Genomic DNA, 22,253 nt, shown 5'->3' with positions numbered 1-22,253 from the left:
ATAATAAGTAAGTAGTGAGCAGTTGTCGTTACAGACACACGTTCACCGAATCTGCCCCAGTCAATGGGATAATTTAAGGTTGTCAATCAATGGCCACAGCTACACTGTTTTGAATATGATTCTAAGCCCTTCAAATATCTATTTAAATTACGGGTTAACCTGTTAATCGATGTAACGATGATCCGAGTAACCGGTTAGTAAAAACTGTACGATTTGACAACACTACGTTAATATATTTTAAAGCATTCCTTCATTTTAAACATTTGATTGAAACAATTACAGGCGGACATTGACGTTTTTTTCGTCAAAGTATGACACCAACAACATGTTGGTGCTATAATACACAGATACATAATGAAACTTCAGCGAAAAGGGGTATAAAGATGTGCATTTTACATGTTTTATATGTTATTGTTTTGGATTTCACTACTATTATAACTTTACTAAATATAAATGTAAGACTGTATTCTGTCTTTTAAATACGTTTTACAGGATGTATGAAGAAAGATAAGATGGATAAGTTCCCTCCGCCTGTACCCCCCAGAAGAAACACAAAAAATCTTGACGAACTTGTTGGAGATTTAATCAATGAACATTTTTCTAAAAAGCAAGCATCGTTCTTCAACAATAAAGATGAAATCAATCGAAGACACTTCAAAACCGTAAGTGAATTATAATTATTTACACTTACTAAATATATGAAATCGCATGTGCAATCCCGATATATCACAATGTGAATAATATAGATCAAAGCAAGGCTTTCAACACGGAACCTCGCATCACACAGAATAGCAAGCTATGAAGGGTAAAAAATGACTGGTGTAAAACGATACGTATTAAAAACCATCTTCATAATCTATATATTAAAAAAACAAGAAACTAGCAACTCAAAGTTCTATCATAGGAAAACAACCCATAGCTTTATAATTTGTCCTTAGATGACCTTCAATATTTACCAATGAATACAAAAAGACATCTTAACCTTTTGTTAAATGTTATTATACTTTAGCCGTATCACTTATTAAGATATATTTACAGGGAGAGACTCCTTTACATATTGCTATACGGCAGAAGAAAAAAGAATGCGTTGAAAAACTGATTTTGCTGGGAGTTATGAGAAACACCAAAGATCGAATAGTGAGTATTACAAATTAGGATTTTGAAATTAGCCATGACGTAGTTATACTTATTTCACCGTTATATTTGCTCGATATTTATGATAAAAGTACTTTTCATTCAGTTGCCATTTTTCAGATGTCCTAATAGTACATGTGAAGTAACAATCAGCCACTGTGAATAAAAGAAAACATATGATGACCTATCTATAACATGTTTTGGAGCCAATTATATCTGTTCATTCATTGCTTGTATTATTTTCTTGAATATACGTTCCGGTTTCAGTGTTACACAATCCATTTGTTTACTGTGTATACATGTAAATGAGTATAGTAAACCATTGCAAATTGATGTGAATCATATGGCCTGTCAAATACCGTTTCGATTTCTAACATCATAATACAGATATGATGTACAGATAATTTCGTGGTGTATTTGTGGTATACCATCTTTTCCGCAGGATTATCGGTTTCTGTTTGGTATTAGATAAAAATTCCAATCTATTTTGGTTTATCTGATGTTCCGTTTATTTGGCAATTGCAATGGTGTTCAGTAGTTTTAATAACATCCGTTGTTCGACCTTCTAGTCATATGCGTTTTCTTCAAATATACCTTTTCACCTTTTTGGTCTTTTGGAAAATATTGTTTGTTTTAAACTAATCCAACAAAAATTTGTTTTGAATGTACACGTCTAAAAGTTGTGGTTATTATCCAACGCAATTAAAGGTATGGACTTTTTTTTAATTTATACATGTTTAAATTAGTATAATATAAAAAAAATATATTAAATGGGCCATGCTGCACAGTGTCTCATTAAGTCGGGAACAAAACAATAAACATCCTATTTAAATATGTTGTCCTTTTTTAAGACAAAATGTACTTTTTTATAAGATTGTTAAGCACACACAGTTACATGACAGTGCAATATACCTTTACACGAAGACAAAATAAACCAGATAGGGAAATTACCGATGTCAGGTTTTCGTTTTCTAATGGTTTGATATTCAAGTTCATAAAATGTATTATTGTTTTGGTGCTGATGACAATACAAGTCGACATTTGCTTAGAATATTTAATGTTTACATATAGGAGGAAAAAACTGCATGTGACAATATCATATGCATCATGTGCATGCACGATTGCAACACACCATTATCCACTGATTGACAACCAATACTTCTTTATAGTGATTTTACATCAGAGATGCAGCATATACATAATATATAAATATATCAAACGGTTCTCATATTTGTCCAAATGCGCATTTATTTGAATCATAGTTATACCGTTTAACCATCTGTTACTTCTTCAAAATGTTAAGGAAAACAAATTTCACAAAGGAATACCGAGTGGTATAAACTCAACAAAGGAATATCATATATACTGACACAATCAGATGTAAGCCTTTATCAAACAATAACTGGAAAAATCACTGTCATATTCACGACTTAATATTATAGATGTAGATGACAGAAGCTTATTTGCAAAACCTTTTAAGGTACTAAATGGTCTTCGACTTATTTTTGTATTTTCTTTTTAAACTTCTTGCATTCAAGCGTCGGTGATGAATCTGTTGTAGACCTAAACGAGCGCATTCGAACAACGTGTTATTCCAGGTATCTATGGTGACAAGTGAAATATCTTCATTGATGCTTGATGCCAAAATGATTAATGCATTGGTCAATAAAACTGGTTGAGAAAGAATCAAATTTAAATGATATCGACAGCCTGTGTATTATGGAATGTCATATATTTATGTATACTTAGAATGAGTAATACACTGTACATATAACTGAATTTCGTACCTTGATATAATACTGTAGGTTTTTTTTTCTATTATTTGTTTTGACAATATTTTTTTTACTCAGATTTGACTGTCAAATCTTTTTTATTATCGCTACTTTGTTTATAAATATTCGAAACGTCATTACGAAGCCTAAAATGTATTATTTTCTTTTAAAAGGAAAGCCTCCATAAACTCGATAAAGCACATGCACTCTGTAATTACATAAAATTTAATAATTGTATGTTTTTAGGGAAATAAACCAATACATACTGCTGCTATTTATGGATATACTGATGTTATCAAACTACTGTTAAAAGAGGAAACTGAATTTGTGCATGAGATCAATGATCGAGTAAGTAGAAATTACTATAACTTACTTATGTAAACAAGTTGAAATGTTAACCTTTAAGGATTCGATAATGCATATCTTAGACCCACAGTTTAATGGTAATGCTTTAGTTCCAGAGTACAATCGGATTTTGTGATTTACAGGGGTCTTGAAAATTTCTTTAGACAATTCATTGAAAATAACACTGATTTCCTTTTCTTAATTAATAACCATCAGCACACAACTTACAACATGAGTAGTTTTCATCGTACTAAACTATAGAAGCCTGGCCTCAGTAGTCTCGTTCTATAATTGAGAGGAGTTTGTAAGTGCTACCTCCGTTTTGTTCAATCAAAGACTTGAACATAAATATATATGACACTATTCAATAGGATAGTTATGGAGAGAACAAATTATACTGATTGGTTCAAGCTAACAAAATAGCTAATAATCGTGAAGGTTAATATATTTTTTTCTGTGGACATTTACTCTGTGAGTTAACCAACTAAAAGCAAACATAACCGTCGACTACACACGAGATTCCATTCACAAAGTTAAGCATCATATTGATAAATATTTACAAATGTATAGATTGGGACGTCAATATAAAGCCTCAATGAAAAATGAACCCTTTTGTTTTTTCAGTTTAACATTGTTTAATTGTTTCGTACTTGTATTTTATGTCAGGAATCTTTAATTGCCGCTAAACTGTATAGGTTGTTCTCATATGTCGTTGATTTGCCTCCCATCCAGTTTGGTGATAGCTGTTGCATGAATTTTAGGAATCATACCAATGATGAATACTACTCGGTGATGTGTCCATTTAAGGTAGATGGGGTGTCTAAATTATAATCCATAGAATTTCTTAATAATTTGCCAAAATGTAGTTTATATCCTGCTTGTTTAAGAACATTAATGAAAAGAATGGGTCACCGGACTTATTTTCACACTACAGGTTGTGCAATATTGTCAAATTTTGGATAGATTGTGCATGGAAAACCCAATTTTCGGTCATAAAACTAAAACTACACCATAGAATTTTGAGATAAAATATGAGAAGATAGCTCCAATATTATTCTTTCAGACAACAAGAAGAAAAAATGGGGTCACCGGACTTGTTTTCTTGCTACATAATAAAATGGGTAAATTCCTAACACATTCTATTGTAAAAGTAACACTATTTGAATTATCTGCCCTTGCATTTGAGTTGTCTCCCCTTATTTGGCAAAGTTGGTAAAAAATGAACCAAACAAAAGTTTTTTTTTGTTGGTAAAATACAATCATAAATATGATAAAACATGGCATATTCTATGTTATAATGAAAAATCTTACTCATGAATTATCTACTAATTTCAAAATTTGCACATTTTATCAAAAATCTAGACCTTGTTTTCTGGTATTTCAAAATCCAAAATGGAGGAAGACACCCTATCTACCTTAATTGTATATAGCATCGTATATACCCGTATATTATACATAAGTTGTACTTTTCGAGATATTGTTTATGTCATTACGTTTCTGTGCGTACTGCATGTACTGTGAACTTTTTCTTTGTCAGAATTATTTCATGTATGTTTGAATGTTGAGGTGGCTGCTTTTGTATGTCTGTGATATCTGTTTTTCTCGAATTTGCTTTTCGTTCCCCAAACTTGTTACGTAAACCATATAATATGTTTTTTTCTTGTCATGTGTCATTTTTTTATTATTATAACGGAACTATGAAAAACAGATATAGAATAGTATAATAAGCTATTTATCAAACCAGGTTTACTCAACCACTTCCTACGAAACTAGCATGTGCTAATTGATAAACATTAAGGATGTTTTCCATTTGTATTTTTGTTCATAGTTTGTTTCATCAATGATAACTGTTTGAATCATGTATTCAGATCTTACGCTATATAGCTGATTTACTAATGTTGAATGATGAAAATCAAAGACATGAAATCCCTTCATATTTTTCAGAAAGAAACACCTTTGCATCTGGCAGTTCGGTATGGTCATTCTCAATCTGCCGCATTGCTGATTGAAAATGGGGCTTCACTAGCAGCAGTTGACAATATTGTAAACCATTTTTCATTTTATCATTTAACGGTTATACGCTTATGTTTTTACACCGATACATATGTTGGATGGTAGTTTAAAGACAATATTCATTTAAGAGGAAAGCAATATAAAACAATACTTGAAAAATATATCAGAGTGATTTCTGAGGGGGAAGGACACATCAATATGCTGAATCTACGTTCACATTAAGTTAATTGTTTTATTGGTTTTAAAGATGTATTGATTACATTCTTCATCCATTTTTATTTTCCATCTAGATTAAGAGATTTAATAGATAAAACATATACTGTTAAGTCGATGAGTCCTATTTTTAAGTTTGTTTGTTGCTGTGGCGCCAATCAATCTGTGTCTTATGCATTATTATTGATAACTGTACAATGTGTGTATGAAAAAGGTAGATAAAACGGCAAGTATTGAACAAAAACAGTAGGTTTTAACGAGGCAACCAAATACTTCATTCAATATCCCATAACAAGAAAATGTTACTTCTACACAGAATACCTAACTTAAAAAAAATAAGAATCCCACTAAGTTCTATGTGATAAGGATAAGCAATATAGTTGATTCTGAGTATTTTGTATTCATTGAGAAATCTTAATCCATATATAATGACATTTAATTACTAACATATCATTGTTGTTCATCTATGTAGGGAGACGCACCAATACATACAGCAATACAGTACAAACAGAGAGAATGCTTAAAACTTCTTCTTGAAAATGGAAGTTCTGTTTTTGTTATGAATCGATCTGTAAGTACTTATTTGTTGGAATATCTTATCAGTTTGAAGTTATATACTCTATATGCATGCGCTGCTGTAATGTTACTAGACATAACTGGAAAGTTCATAATGGAGAAGCTGAAATTATTTTTGTTGACGACGAGATTTGTTTAGAACCGACTTAGTAAAGGAACATGTCAACAAGAAGAAAGCCGATGAGGTTTTTAACATGTTTAACAACACTTCCATTTATTCGTAATCAGAAGGATTGTTTACGTTAGATGTTTTCCCCTTTAAGGCCAGACACTTGTTTCTTTGTTAATTATTCTTTTAATGAAACAAAGCATAATATCTTCCTTTAATTTATCATGTAGTAAAAAAAGATTTTTTCTGGACAATTGATTCTGAACAAGAAATACACCATTAATTAAGAAATGTAATAGGATTACCAATGAACTAGCGCTCAAAAAGAGATCAAATGACACAGCTTCACAACTTTTGGTCAACGAGAAAATCCCATACTGCATAGTCAGCTATACAACACCTCAACATGACATGTGAAAAGAGAAATAAGAAGATGTGGTATGAGTGTCAATGAAGCAAGTCTCCATCCTAGTCATAATGTTAAAAAATAAAAACAAGTTTAGGTCAAAGTACGGCCTTAAACGCATAACGACTTTTGTTGTATTTGTTTTTAGGACAAAAAATATAATTCAGGCAATATTGGGAATGATCTTTGACCGTTTTAGAAACAGCAACATCTTCTCAACCTATTTTCTATATCACCAATCGTGTGGCATTTTTCATTATTTCTTTTTCCAATGGATTTTCTTTATACATTTTACAGGATGATCCGGCTTTTAAAGCAGCTCAGGATTTACACGACGAATCACTAATAGCAATTTTGCAGGTAGAATTGTGTTACTTTACAACCCAAATAGATTTATTTTACTTTCACTTGAATCAGTCTAGGAGCAAACAGAAGGAATATATAGATATTTCATTTAAATTGCATTTTAAGACTACATGTATCAATGAATAATTGGATAACATTTATAAAGACAGCGACATATCATTTTTATAGTAGTGACAAGATAAATAACCTTTTACATGGTTTCTTGACAAAAATTTGTCATTTTAATTTCAAAAGAAATATAACTAGTATCTCCTTGCATGGAATCCCTTCACATAGCTAGTTGTATATTGACTGATACCTTCTCAATATACCAGAATTAAAATAGTGCATGTAAGATGCATAATCAGCAAAAGTCTCAGCTGTAACGCTTGACTAAAAAAGTAAAAAAAGACAATAAAATAATAAGACGTTAAAGAACATTAGAACCGAAAGAACTGAGTGGTTTTGTATTAGTAACGGCTTTATTGGGACCAATGGTTGTTAACCCGTATGTCCTTTGTTCTAATATATATCATGTGTCATAAGGAAGCAGAATTTAAATTAACTGAAACAATGTGCCTAGTATATAAATCATGCTAACAAAATTGACGGATATTAGACGTAGTTTTGGTCATTAATTTACAAATATGTTTTTATTAAATGGTGCCTTTTTCTTGTGTACTATTATTTGTCGGTTTGTCTTCTTCATTTTTAGCTATGGTGTTGTCAGTTTATTTTCGATTTATGAGTTTGACTGCTCCTCTGGGAACTTTCGTCCCTCTGTTGGTATACCATGATTACAATAGTGTACGTCAGATATTAGAACCTAAACATACTAATTTGCTTTGTCTATATGACTTTTTGTAAATCTTTAATACATATGAAGTGGCTCTGTACTTATACATCCCGTCATTATGTTATTGTTCTATGCTATTTTTTGTATTCTTGACTTTCATTTTTGTTAATGTGCTTTGTTTTTATGCCCTTTTTGTGTTTCTTTGACGCATGACAGTTGTTATCCGTTCCATTCGTTTGAAATGTTTGAGCATTTAATTTTACCATTTGCTTAAGGATTTTTCATTTGGAATTTTCCTCGAAGTTCAGTACTGTTGTGATTTAACTTTTTTCCATGATCACAAACAATTCTATATCAACTATTTCAGCTACATTATCGTACTAATGTCTCTTTTTATCATATGTATAGACGTGTTTCAACATCATTATCGTTAAGGCACATTTTGGTTTTACATATTATCTCAATTTGCTAAACTTGAATTGTTTCGGTAACTGATTGTGTTTTTTATTTCGAAGTTAGACAATGATAATATCAGTATAAACTAATTTCTTTCATTCTCACTCACGTATAAAGTATTATTTTTTATTTCGAAGTTAGACAATGAGAATATCAGTATAAACTATTTTCTTTCATTCTCACTCACGTATAAAGTATTAATTGTCTTCATTGAACAGGGACAAGGAATTTAAAATTCTATCAAGTTTGGGTTTATGTATTAAACTAACACCTTGTCTCCCTTATTGCAAAATGAACTAGTACAATTTAATGAATCATGTAGAGCAAACCAGTTAAGAGAAAACCATGTTGTCTAAGAAATGAGACAACACATATATACAATGTATGTATTTAACTTTCGTTTCAGAAGTATCAATTTCAAGGTACGTTTATCTTTTATCTACATCATGTTCTCAACAACAAAAACCTACACTTATGACAAATTGCCTTTAAAAAGAATAATGAAATATTAATTTCTATAACGACTTCATCAGCACAAATATCAGCTCGCCCTATAGGGCTCATTGGATATTCTTGCTGTCAGTATCGAAAACAAAAATTCCATTATTCTATATATTTATATGATTCTGCTACACCAAATGACCCTGGTTATCTGGTTATCTGATTATCTGCTGTTTTCTCTTATATTATGTATGTGAACATGTTACATGTAACAGTAAAAACCTTATTCAAACCTGAGGGTTTCATCTACAAACCATTTACATTGTATAAATAAATATGTACAGATTGCAAACAGTATAATATGGATGTGCTTTTTGCGTAAGGCAACTATGTTTATTCTTGTTTCAGATAGCATTGTCTGTTTGTTCTTTCTTTGATTGTTAGTATTGCGGTCAATAAATATCCTCTTAGATTCAAACATTGAAAGAAGGATATAAAAGGAAAATTCTATCTATCAAAGGAAAACAGCCTTCTTAATCGTTTGAATTGTTTTACATTGTCATTTCGGGGCCTTTTGTAGCCGACTATGCGGTATGGGTTTTGTTCATTGTTGAAGGCCGTACTGTGACCTAAAGTTGTTTATTTCTGTGTCATTTGGTCTCATGGGGAGAGTTGTCTCATTAGCAAAAATACCGCATCTTCTTTTGTATATTCGTGTCGTTTAGATTATACGCTTTAGAAAACTATAGTACCTAAATCTGAACATAGGCATATAATGCGTATTACTTTGACATATTTATATATAACAAAAATATAGCATATACAACTAGTTTGAGCATAAAAGGAGCTTACATTAATACCTACACATGATTTATTGGCACAACTTTAGGATTATTTGGAGAGATATCCGGGCTTGGCGTTGAATCACGACATGAATTCGAGAGTATGATTAGCAGTAGCTGGTACCGCTGTTATTGGAACAGATCTTATTTGGTAGGCCCTTATAATGTTGGTAAGACGACTTTGGCTAAAAGCCTGGTTAAAGATCCAATTCCAGAAGAACGTAGGTCTACAGATGGCATTTGGGTTTATCTTGGAAGAGCCGGGATGGATATAGACAACAGAAAATGGGTTTTTATTCCTCAAGGTATGTACTAATTTCTCCAACAAAATATAAGATTCTGTATCGCATTAAAAATATAGTACTGAATGTTTCTGTGTGTTCATATATGATTTTCTGAAACACATCTTAGATGCGTTTCAAAAGAACTATACACCAATTTGATATTTGTAACCATTTTGTATCCTGGCGGCGTTTCATTTTCACATATAAAAATAACATCAACAATAAATGTTTGTCAAACAGATTATAAATCTGCAAAACAGTAAAGTAGATAGTAGTTTGTTTTCATGTTTCGTGATTTTAATGTGTACCGCCATCACACCAATTTTTTGAAACTTTTGACTAATTCAGTTTTGTTTCTGTTCTTATCTCTTTACGTTTTTGAAGGAACATCATTAAACTCAGCAGTGCAAAGCATGCTTATAAGTTCTGGGATACAAGAAGAATCAAAAGAAAAAAATGTAAATAACGAAGATAGTGGCAAACAGTTTGAAGTTGGAAACATTGGTGTATTACGGCAAGGTAAAAAACACAACTATTTTCAGGTGATTTTTATAATACAAATAAGCAACAGTAGTAAACAGATGTTCAAAGGTCATTCATATATCGTATGAAAATGGAATGCTATTCCTTAAGGGTTTTCGGAGTCCACTGGATGGTGCGATGTTTCGTTATTTAGCATACACTGTCTGATGCTCATTGTTAAGTTTCAAATATACTGCGACAATGATTTAAACACATCCAAGCGAAACTGATATATGTTGGTCCTAGCTAGTCTATGTAGGTCTCTGTAATCCTGGTATCGAATGTTTGATAACCTATATTAAATGAAATGATAGGTGACATTTTCCCTGCAGTACTGGAGAGGATATCGGTAATAAAACCTTTGCGGATAAAAATAAAAATAATTCGTATGATTATTAAATTAAATAAGAAAACTAATCATCTGAACCATAATTACGAAAGTATTAACAACTTTATCTCACAGTACAACTTTGAGCAATGTGCACATCTTGCACTTCATTGCAAGTCGACGAGTCCCAATTTGTAACGCAAGTACGGACTATTCATGTTAATATCTTGAAAACCTTTTATGCACATTACCAACTTATGAAAAAGAACCATAACTGAATTGTCGTCTCTTGACTAGGGAGAGGCAAATCTAGATATATTGGTAAAGTTTTCGTCTACGTCTTGGTCTTGTAAACTTTTCCTTGGGGTAATTTTTTTTTTGAAAGCACGCTTCACATGCAACAGGCAAAGTTGATTACTATATGGGATTCACATTTATAGAAGAAAATATATTTTATTTCTATGCTAATTTGAGCACAGAATTAAACTTATTGTATATCCTGTTTCCCTTCCTTTTTTAAATGATGATATAAGACCGACTTCTATTTGTTGAACAAATCAACCAAATATATTTCAGTTTTATTGTATGATATCAATTATTAATCTATTGTGTGACTTTCTTGTAAATGTATAAGTATGTATGCAATTTTTAATGTATAATTGTTATCCTCTTGTAGCACCATACGTGTGCCTAAGTTGTAATAAATTGTCTTGTCTTGTCTTGTCTTGAATCTTTTGCATTAATTAGATAGGATAGATGAACTTTAGTTTAATAATGTCACTTAACACAGAATTAAGTAGTAGGAATTCCAAAAACATCATATATATCGGAACAAATAAGTCAAAAACATGCTTCATTTGTCAGTTTGGTCTTAGTACAGTAGTGTTACTAGTTGAGCGACTTTATTGTATTGAAATGGCAAAACTTTAAATACAATAAATAACTCCATTGTATGTTCCATGTGATATGCAATTCTATGCAAATAATCGTATTATCACTGGGTTTAAGGTAAAACACAAATTCAACATGATGATTTGCGGCAAAACTCAGAGCTAACAACATACAAAGAAGTTGATACACGAGAGACGTCTTCTACTCCAATCCAGTCTACATCCAGAGCAAAGAATTATATAAATTTTCCTGTAATGTGTCAATCAGATGTTCCACCGCCTATTCCTCCTAGAAGTTCACGTGGGTCGTTGAATATAGGAACGTCTACAAAAATATCACCAACAAACGATGAAATTCTCGATCTTGTTCTTTCGGCAGTCAAGGATGGTGAATACAAGATGAAACTAGTACCAATAGATTTATGGGATTTTGGAGGCCAAAAAATATACTACATGACCCATCAACTGTTCATATCCAGCAGAGGCATTTTTATCATCATTTTCAATGGAAGCAAGGACATTCGTAAAGAATGTCCAGATCTGTCATATCTTCCGGGCCAGTATGGAACGAAAACTATAGCAGGTAATTTTAAATTGTTTTAAAATGCATTAAACAAATCAAAATATTTATATATTCCAAATCAATGATTACCAAAACAGGTGTAATGAGTGAATTATACATTAAAACATGCTTTGTGTTTAGAGATTTAAATAGTAAAAATTATAGAAAAAGTATTCCAGGTTATTATCAAGGTCCTTGTTCATGCCGTCATACCTGCATAGTTTAAAATAACTACATGTATCAAATTTATTCATTATATCAGAATAAACAAATTGTGTAACGTTATTAACTCTTCCAACAACCATGTTTAAATAACGGAGATTTTTACTATACCGTTGTTTTAGAAAAAAACCCATTAGTATACAAAAAATGTAATTGCATATTCTTTAAACGATATATAACTTATAATGAATTTACATACATGTTCATCTTTTAACGAACTTACTTACGAATGAAACATCTGTTCGTATTTAGCTCCTTTTGAAGTGAAGAACGATTCCCTAAGTAGTTTATTTATTTGCCGTCATTTGTATCTTATCAATGGATTTCTGATATATGAACATCGACTTAATACTTTAACATTGATTTAGTCGTTTTCATATTTTTGCAGTGCAAATGGCTTCATAAAAATTGTTTTGATAATAAATGTATGTTTTTTTAGAATACATTTTCATAATAATAATAATATTTAAGACAACATACATGTATGAATAAGAAATTGGTACTTTAACGTTATTATAATTACTTTTATTCATACAGTGAAAAGTGTGAAAAGAGGTATCACAATTAGCTTGGTAATCTTGTTCCTGTAACCAAATCAAAGCAAAGATAAAAAAAATTTATCATTTGTTTTCTTTATTTGCTAAATTTAGAATTACAAGACTGTCCTTTTGATGAATAGAAAATAGTACTTCAAACAAACCACACATTCAAGAAAAAATTATATGCGTATGTCTAAACAACCTCTGTTTTCGTTTCAGTCTACTTATTGTATTGGGTCAATTCTATACTAACTTACTGCAAAACATCAAAAGCTGGTTATCCTAAAATTATGTTTGTTGCTACTCACAAGGATTTGATCAATAAGGTAAGTACTTAAAAAAATAGTTACATTATATTTGTCTATTGGTCGTAATATGTTTGATTTTTGTAATATCGTTTCCTATTTTTTCTTAGAAACGAATATCTCAATTTCCACTTAACAAATCTTTCGCCACATTTAATATTCAAAGTTCAAATCCATTCCTTACTATTTTCTGTTCGAAAAAAATTCAAACGTGTCACACTTATTTCGAGTTGTATTTTAAAAAAACTTATAACTTTTTTGGAATTTTGGATCCTCGATGCTCGTCAACTTTGTACTTGTTTGGCTTTATAAATATTTTGATATGAGCGTCACTGTTGAGTCTTATGTAGACGAAATGCGCGTCTGGCGTACTAAATTATAATCCTGGTAACTATTATAACAAACTATTTGGAAGATGGAATTAAATATAAATGTGGAAATGTGAATTATGGTAATAATGATAATAATGATAATAATAATAATGATAATAACAATAAATGTGATGATAATAATAATAATAATAATAATAATAATAATAAATGTGATAATAATGATAATAATAATAATAATAATAATAATAATAATAATAATAATAATAATAATAATAATAATAATAATAATAATAATAATAATAATGAAATAAAAATAATATCATGATAATAATAATAATAAAATTGATAATAATTATAATAAATTAAAACAGTCATAACAATAATTAAAATGATAATACTAATAATAATGATGATAATAATAATAATAATCATAATAATAATAATAATAAAAAGGATAATAATACTTATTATACCGATTGATATAAAAATGTGGTATGAGTGCCATTGAGACAATTCTCCATCCAAGTCACAATTTATAATAATAATAATAATAATAATAATGATAATAATGATAATGATAATAATGATAATTATAATAATGATAATTATAATAATGATAATAATAATAATGATAATAATAATAAATGTGATAAAAATAATAATAAAAATAATATTATTAATATAATAATAATAATAATAATAATAATAATAATAATAATAATAATAATAATAGATTTAATGATAATAATAAGAAAAATATTATTATTAATAATAATAATAATAATAATAATAATAATAATAATAATAATTGTAATAATAATAATAATAATAATTGTAATAATAATAATAATAATAATAGCAATAATAATAATGATAATAATAATTATAACAAAAATAATAATAATGAAATAATAATAAAGATATTAATAATAATAATTATAATAATAATTATAATGATATCAATAATAATAATAATAATAATAATAATAATAATAATAATAATAATAATAATAATAATAATGATAAAAAAAGGATAATAATACTTATTATACTGATTGATATAAGAATGTGGTATGAGTGCCATTGAGGCAATTCTCCATCCAAGTCACAATTTATAAAAGTAAACCAATATAGGTAAAAGTACGGTCTTCAACACATAGCATAAGCTCACATCGTACAGCAATCTATAAAGTGCCAACGATTGTGTTTTTGTTGTTTATTTTTAGCGTTCTCTTCCATTTGACCGATTGAGGGCATGAAGCATTATTTTTTTTTATTGGCGTAATATTTTACAGGCAAAAGTTGTTAAGCATAAGGAAAAGCTTATTTCTTCTATAGAGGATTTGTTCAAAGATCATTCCGGGAGACCACATCTTCAGATTAGCCCACTCTTCTTTGTTGATGCCAGAGACAACAATGACCAGGAACTCGAGGAACTGCGTAAGGCAATAGTGGAATTGGCATTTTCACATCCTAGGTGGGGAGAGCCGATGCCAACTGTGTTTGTTCCTCTGGATCTGCAGCTTTCAGAGCACGCAAAGACCGGCCAGAGAATAATGTCTTATGTTGAAATTCAAGATATCAATGCTGCTAATAAGACAATGGTTCTAACACCAATACAACTCGTTACATTTTTGAAAATGCAGCATGCACTTGGAAAATACATATATTTCAATGAAGGCCAGTTGAACAAATACGTTGTCATTGAACCAACTTATTTAGTTGAAGTATTAAAATCTGTTGTCACAGAAGAAGAGTTTTGGACTGAAAAGGACGAAATTAGAACAATTTATGTTTCATTAAGAGATACAGGTATTTTAAAGAAGGTCGATCTTCTTTCGTTATGGGGACAGGAGGAATACCGTCATATAATTAACTACAAGGATTATTTGATAAATATGCTCATACATCTAGATATTTTGATTGAACCAAGGTCAAATTTGCTGGTAGATAGGGAAGTAGAAGATGATACGAAATATTACTTTGTGCCTTGCATGGTAAAACAACAAGTAAAACGACCAAAAATGAAATCCAATTCCAGCATTCATTTAGCATACGCTTTTAAAGAAGACATCATACCTCCAGCCTTTATGTACAGATTTCTTGGCGCATGTGTGTCAATGTGGGATTTTAAAGCCATGTTTACGGACTGTGCGATTGTTGTCATTGACAAATACCATGAATTGATAGTCTACGCAAAAGGGAAAAGGCTTATTATAGAGCTGGTTCATAAAGAAAGCAAAAAAAAAAATCACCAAATCCGTTGCATCTACAGTACAAGAGAGCTTAACACGAGCTATCATCGAAATATCTAAATTCTACTGGTCAGCAACTGATAGCGATTCGTCAACGGATTTAGAGTCAATAAAGATGAATACTGTTGAAGAGTTTTCATGTGTTAATGATCACGAAAGGACGGGAAAATCAAAACGAATTATCCCCTTTTCAATAGAACTGGGTGTTAAATGTGCATCTAAATTATGCTTCTTTCCACATAACCTCGGAACAGAAAATTGGGGATGTGAGCACAATAAGCAACATGATACAAGTGAATTAGGACTGTGGTTTACTAACAGGGGCTTACAGAATGATAGCAAGGTACATTACTCCGTTTATTATTTCATGAGTAATCTTCTTTTTTTCTAAACCTTTCAAATATTGCAAAACCTAACTTTTATGTTGATAAATTTACAAAAGCATTATTGCAGATAAGTTGAAAAGTCCTTCGAGTTGAATCTACATGTCGTTTTTATTTTTGTGGTGGGTTGATATCGCTCAATGCGGTTAAACATATTAAAGATACTTCCATTTAACGTGTTACAAGCTATACATGTTATATACTAGTGATTTTGCATCGACCTTAATCATGTTAAAATCTTGGTTAAAACGTCTAAAGGAAGAGTATAAAAAGGGGTGTTTTGAAGTTCCTCAAATTACAAAAATACATGAAGATTTTAGATCAAGCTAAACTAAACTGAAATTATTTACTTATTTAGTATTATGACATGCAAAGGGCGTTTTGCAAACAGTTTCTTAGTAAATATAACAACAAGACAAGATCTTACCGAAAATTATATCTACGTTGGCATCTTTAAACAAGACGGACAATTTACCGATGAAAGAGGTTAAATTCTTTGTACATATTCAAATATTCATTACTTGACCTGAACACAACGACATTACATTAATACATAAAACAAAATTGAAAATAAAAAAAAATATTACAAATGTTTTAGAAAATCTGAAGATTGAAAACCTTGTAATTACCAAATGAATTGAGCTAACATAACGCAAATCTTGTTTTAGTATAATATTTTTAACACATTGCATGATAATGCATTTTCATTGTTTTCTTTTAGAACTGTGGATTGGTTTGTTCCTACCATTGTCAAGGTAATATTTTGTTTTCAAATAGCTACAGATATGTCAGCGAATTGCTTACATGTATAACGCTATTATATAAAGATGTTATATCGCTACTTTAATTATGAAAAAAATCCCGATGATTGAAAATGAGTTTAAATAGAAACGTGATTCGTCCTACTGTACGCCTATATTACTCTGCTCACTTGCTTCATAATTCTCGTATCACGGCTTTAAGACGAGACTAGATATTATCACTGACATCACAATATGAGAGGAGAAGTTATCAGAGACGTCACAATTTGCGATGAGACGTTTTCAAGCTTGGTTTCGTCAAGGTAAAACTATCTCAAAGAGGTGAAAACGACCAGTAATAGAACGCTAAATGGATATCTTTTTTTTTCTTATAGATATTATATTCACAAGAACAACATGTCAGCTCCTAATATATGCCTTGATATCTAATCAGTGCATGTATGACCATTCAATTCTGAGGTGAAAATAATCTGGACGCCGGATTTTGTGCTTTTGTCCTGCAGGAGTAGCTTTACAAATTAAAAACTTTCATCATCATCACATTATAAAAAACGTAAGCTTGTTCGCGATTTCAAAGAATGAATTTTCAGAAAGTCCAAAAAAGTCAAACAGAGATAGCAAATATTAATAAAAAATATGGGATGTTTTCTGTTTTCAATATTTTCATATCACACCTTCATAATGTTAATAATATTAACGCAACCAATTATTTTGCACACGATTCGTATGTCTAAATGTCAAAGTCAAAGCTTGTTTTAGGTTTGATAGCAGATGAACTGAAACAGTGTCCCACAGATCAACAAATTGGACGTCTTGTTTATGGTTTGAACTTAGATGTAGTTAAAGAGCTGTTTCATCACCTTGATATGCCGACTCATAAATGGGATGGTTTGCTAAGCAATGAACACTGGTATAATGGTCATCTGAAATTCTTTGCGTTGTGGGAATGGACACAGAAAGTAAAAGAGGCAACTTTTGGTGATCTTAAACATGCATTGATTCATGTAAAGGAAGATCCTCACATATTGTGTAAAGTAAGTTTGATACAAAATAGAGCTCAATATACATGTACATAGCCATTTTGTAGACAACACGAACATTATAATTTTGACTTTTTTAAGCAGAAGATGAAGGACAGTCCATATGTTTGTAAAGTTGTAAATGACATTACCATTAAAAGTTGGAGGTAAAATGACACTTTTTGATAACTCTACAGTTAACATCACTGAAAAATTAGTTCAAAGGTTTGCAAAGGTGTATTTGATGTAATATGTTTACACTTGCTAGCATAATGAAGAATATAAATGATAAATAAGTAATATTCAAACGATAACCATGCAATGTGTGACAGATTTTTCTTGGTATTATTTCCAGTGCTTTACAATATTATTATCATTTGAATCTTTCATTAAACATGAAAGTTGAATTAAAAAACCAACTACCCTTATAAAGTTCTATTATTATGTCGCTTTTAAAACATTAAAAAATTGCGGTTATTTTCAAATGGAAAAAGGTTACTAAAAAAATGAAAGTTAATAACAGTCCTTTTTTGTACTGTCATCAACAATAATAAAACAAATTATTTAGCATGTTACGGCTTACATGGATACTGGCAACATGATGACAAAAGATGAAACTACTCATTTCAGGAAACAAAATGTCTGTTTAATCCTAATTACAACACATACGTAGATTATCCCAGAAAAGCTTAAAACTACTTAATGGATAGTAAATATAAGGGAAAATGTGGTTCATTATCAAGTCTACGCATTTAGACAATGGGGATGTATTTGCGGTAGAAATCAGTGATATCGAACGTTAACAAATGCCCCATAACCCAGAATGCAGAAAAATTTCACTTACCCATATAGAGTATAGAAAAAATGCATTTATATGTTATTAAAAACCCAGTGAAAACTTGCCTACTACCCTTATTAAAACTGTATCACCTTCAATTGTAATTAACCTATGGTGGTTAGGTTCAATACTTTATCTGAAAACTTTTTTGCAGGTTTTTAAAGAACTAGAAATAAATTTTGGTGGTGAGTATAATTAAAATGATGTGTGTCTATCATCATAAAGTATCACATTGATGAATGTAAATTCTCATAAAGTAGATATAGGAAGATGTGGTGTGAGTGCCAATGAGACAAATCTCCATCCAAATAACAATTTAAAAATTAAACCATTATAGGTCAATGTACAGCCTTCAACACGGAGCCTTGTCTTTCTATGGTTAAATACCGAGTATATATCTCCCAATTGATACAATATTCCCGGGCTTGTATTTCCTATCATAATTTCCTTGATAGAGGATTGCTGCTCACTAGGAAGCTTTTTAACCAAGAGTTCCAAATGGCGAGGTTTAAATCATCCCTTCGTAACTTTTACGGACGCCATCACGAGTTGGTTGACCGTTATCGAATAACCGTTTCACAGATGATATAGGATATGTTCCTTATGTCGTAACTATAATACCTTTCCCTTTTCACGATTGTGGCCTACCGTTTTTGACTTTTTATCGGGTTTGTCATAACATAAGCAACACGAAAGGTGACGCATGTGAAGAAGGATCTGCTTACCCTGCCGGAGCATCTGAGATCAATCCAAGTTTGTGGTGCGGTTCGTTTAGCTTAGTCTTTCGTGTTCTATGTTTTGTCCTCTGTAATATTATTTGTCTGTGTGTCTTCTTATTTTTCGCCATTGTGTTGTCAGTTTATTTTATCTATGAGTTTGCCTGTCCCTCCGGTATCTTTTGTCCCTTTTTTAAAACACTTACTCACAGAAGAATTAACGACTCGAACATATTGTCAAATGATTGTTAATGTTTAAAGTATCCTCTAGTCGTCATTATTTCAACTATTTCGTCTTATTTCTATCTCAGACAGACCTTTAAAAGTGCATAACTATGAATTATGTCGTAAATAATTCCCGACCTTTATAGTCAACAGTATCAAAAGAGAGATCCTATTTTATTTTGATACATATTTTCAACCAAAAAGAAAACAAAACACACTGTATACCTAAGAACAAAATTATTTTCATTTACCTGTATATAATAGTATTGTAAATGACAGATTTTGTTCAAGGTTATTCTTGTGTTTCTGAAATTGTTTCACATTTTACAACGGTATAATACTGTTTCTGTAATCATTCATCCCATTGATTTGTATTGACATTGTATCATAGATCAGATTTTTTCGTTCAGTGTATATCCACTTGTGTTAATTTGTTTTTTGTTTGAGTTATCCATTTCAATTGATATTTTACAGTGAGTGTTTCTATGTTGTGATGTTACACTATTGTTCAAAATAAAATAAGGATGAAGGTTTGGTACCATTAAAACCTCAAGATTGTGTGCACCTGTCAGGAATCTGATGTACAGTAGTTGTCGTTTGTCGATGTGGGGCATACGTGTTTCTCGTTTTTTATATATATTAGACCGTTTTCCCGCTTAATTGTTTTTATACTAGCATTTTTTACAGCCCTTTATAGCTTGCTGATCGGTTTGAGACAGTTCTACATTATGAAGACCGTACTTTGGCCCATAATGGTTTACTTGTATAAATTATAACTCATACCATATCTTCTTATATCTTTACACAATAACGGGTTAAACAAATTGCCGATACAAAGAATAATGGCATTGTATAACTTCGAAACTGTGGGATCGCTTGATATTTTTTTGTCATCTTGTCAGTATCAAAAATATGCAATTATTCTATATATACTTTTTATGGTACAGAAACTTTTACTGATAATTTTAAATGATTATTTCGCTATTGACAGGTTTAACTGAAGAAGTCTTGGCATTTCCTCTAGATGAATTCTTACTTGAAAATTTGTCAAACAACATTGGTAATGATAATCTTCTGCTTGGACTAGAACTTGGATTGAGTGGTGTAGAATTGCAAGATATTGTATATCAGCATAAAACCAGATTGATTTATCAAACCAGAGAAATCCTTAAAAGTTGGAGTAAATTACAGCAACCGTTGTCTGTCTTAGCAAAAGCTTTCAATCGTATCGACAAATTTGGCGTGTTTTTCCGATGCATACAAAGTTGGAAGCAGTTGTCATATCTTAAAAATTGATTATAAAGTATTTTTATTACATGTAAATTAATAAAAACTATATACAACATGCACAAGGATAATGAAGAATGCATGTACAATGTAGAAAAATATAAGATTAATTAAACTTTTATTATACTTGTGTATTATTTGTCATCCTCCAGTACGTTCCACATTGTTTGACCTTGTTCAGTTTTAACCTTATATTTTTGTCGAATGTTGGTTTTCGTTTTTTTCATTATGAGTGTCAATATATGTTGTTTTCTCTCGAACCTCTAAGTTCACCTGAGATTCGATTGGCTTGAATGAAATATGAAACTTCGAACGCGAATTTATTAACAAATAATTTACAAACACCTTAGGTCGTCAAATTGTGCAAGGAATGTTCTAAATCGCTCACAGATACGTATAAATACAGGTAAACTGGTTATTTAAGATCTGCTATGAAATCAGACCACTGTCGAGTTTTTCCTACACCGGCAAAAAGTCGCCAATTATGCGCGCATTTATGACAGCATTTGATAGATAGAGATGATTGTCTGTATCCCTGCATTATAAAAGTTCATGAAACGTCTTAGTGATACTCAGTGTGTAGGATAAACTAAAATATTGTGTTCCGTAGGTCACACGATGAAAGCAAGGATGGTTGTTAGTTATGAGAATTCAATTTACCGAAATATTTCTGAAATAAAGCATTAAATTTTTCCAACCCCTTGCTCAAGATGGAAACGGAAGTGACGATGCCCCTAAACGCACGAATGATATTAACTAAAACCAAAGTTTTACTTTAAATGAAATAGTACTTTTTTGTATTTACGGACCTTAAGGCCTACCTTCGGGTGCTGCTTTTTCTCTCGTTGAAGACCAATTTGTGGCATTCGGCTGTTATCTCTTTGATATATTCCCTATTTCCATTCTCAATTTACCCTGCCGAAAGATAATTCTAGAAGTTTATGAAACTTTCATGGAGCAGGGATACATATGATACAGGCGTGCTTTCTATATGACACATGACGTCACAAAGGCGTATAAAATTGACTAATTTCCTGGCATTGAGACAACGCTCCACAAGAGACTAAAATGACACAGAAATTAACAATTATAGGTCACCATATCGCCTTCAACACTGTGCAAAGCCCATACCGCATAGTCAGCTATAAAAGGTCCCAAAATGACAATGTAAAACAATTCGAAACGAGAAACCTAGCGGTCTTATTTATATAAAAAAATGAACGACAATGATGAAGGATATTGCCTTAGTTGACGTCATCGAGATTTTTTTTGGTAAAGGGAAGTTTACGAAAAGATCTGTTGTCTTTCCGTCTTTTCTTTGACCCGCAATAGATACA

At 30.8% G+C, this 22,253-nt stretch overlaps 2 protein-coding genes across 2 annotated transcripts; both read left to right on the top strand.

Moving 5' to 3' along the window:
* The first annotated feature begins 177 nt into the window (after positions 1–177).
* Positions 178–12,301, top strand: LOC143058140 (uncharacterized). The gene is made up of 11 exons (XM_076231602.1): positions 178–193; positions 493–662; positions 1,039–1,137; positions 3,153–3,254; positions 5,196–5,294; positions 5,950–6,048; positions 6,866–6,928; positions 8,572–8,587; positions 9,496–9,753; positions 10,117–10,251; positions 12,297–12,301. Exons 1-11 carry the CDS (start codon positions 178–180, stop codon positions 12,299–12,301), a joined length of 1,062 nt encoding a protein of 353 aa, XP_076087717.1.
* On the top strand, positions 11,615–20,925 carry LOC143058891 (uncharacterized). Its single transcript, XM_076232363.1, has 7 exons — positions 11,615–12,055; positions 13,015–13,121; positions 14,728–16,030; positions 16,792–16,825; positions 17,591–17,865; positions 18,843–18,873; positions 20,621–20,925. Exons 3-7 carry the CDS (start codon positions 15,803–15,805, stop codon positions 20,923–20,925), a joined length of 873 nt encoding a protein of 290 aa, XP_076088478.1. The 5' UTR covers positions 11,615–12,055; positions 13,015–13,121; positions 14,728–15,802.
* Positions 20,926–22,253: the final 1,328 nt, after the last annotated feature.

Source organism: Mytilus galloprovincialis, chromosome 14, assembly GCF_965363235.1.
Source record: "Mytilus galloprovincialis chromosome 14, xbMytGall1.hap1.1, whole genome shotgun sequence".
Classification (NCBI taxonomy): domain Eukaryota; kingdom Metazoa; phylum Mollusca; class Bivalvia; order Mytilida; family Mytilidae; genus Mytilus; species Mytilus galloprovincialis.
The sequence above is the reverse complement of the archived record's forward strand: the minus strand, read 5'-3'. Positions and strand labels throughout refer to the sequence as shown.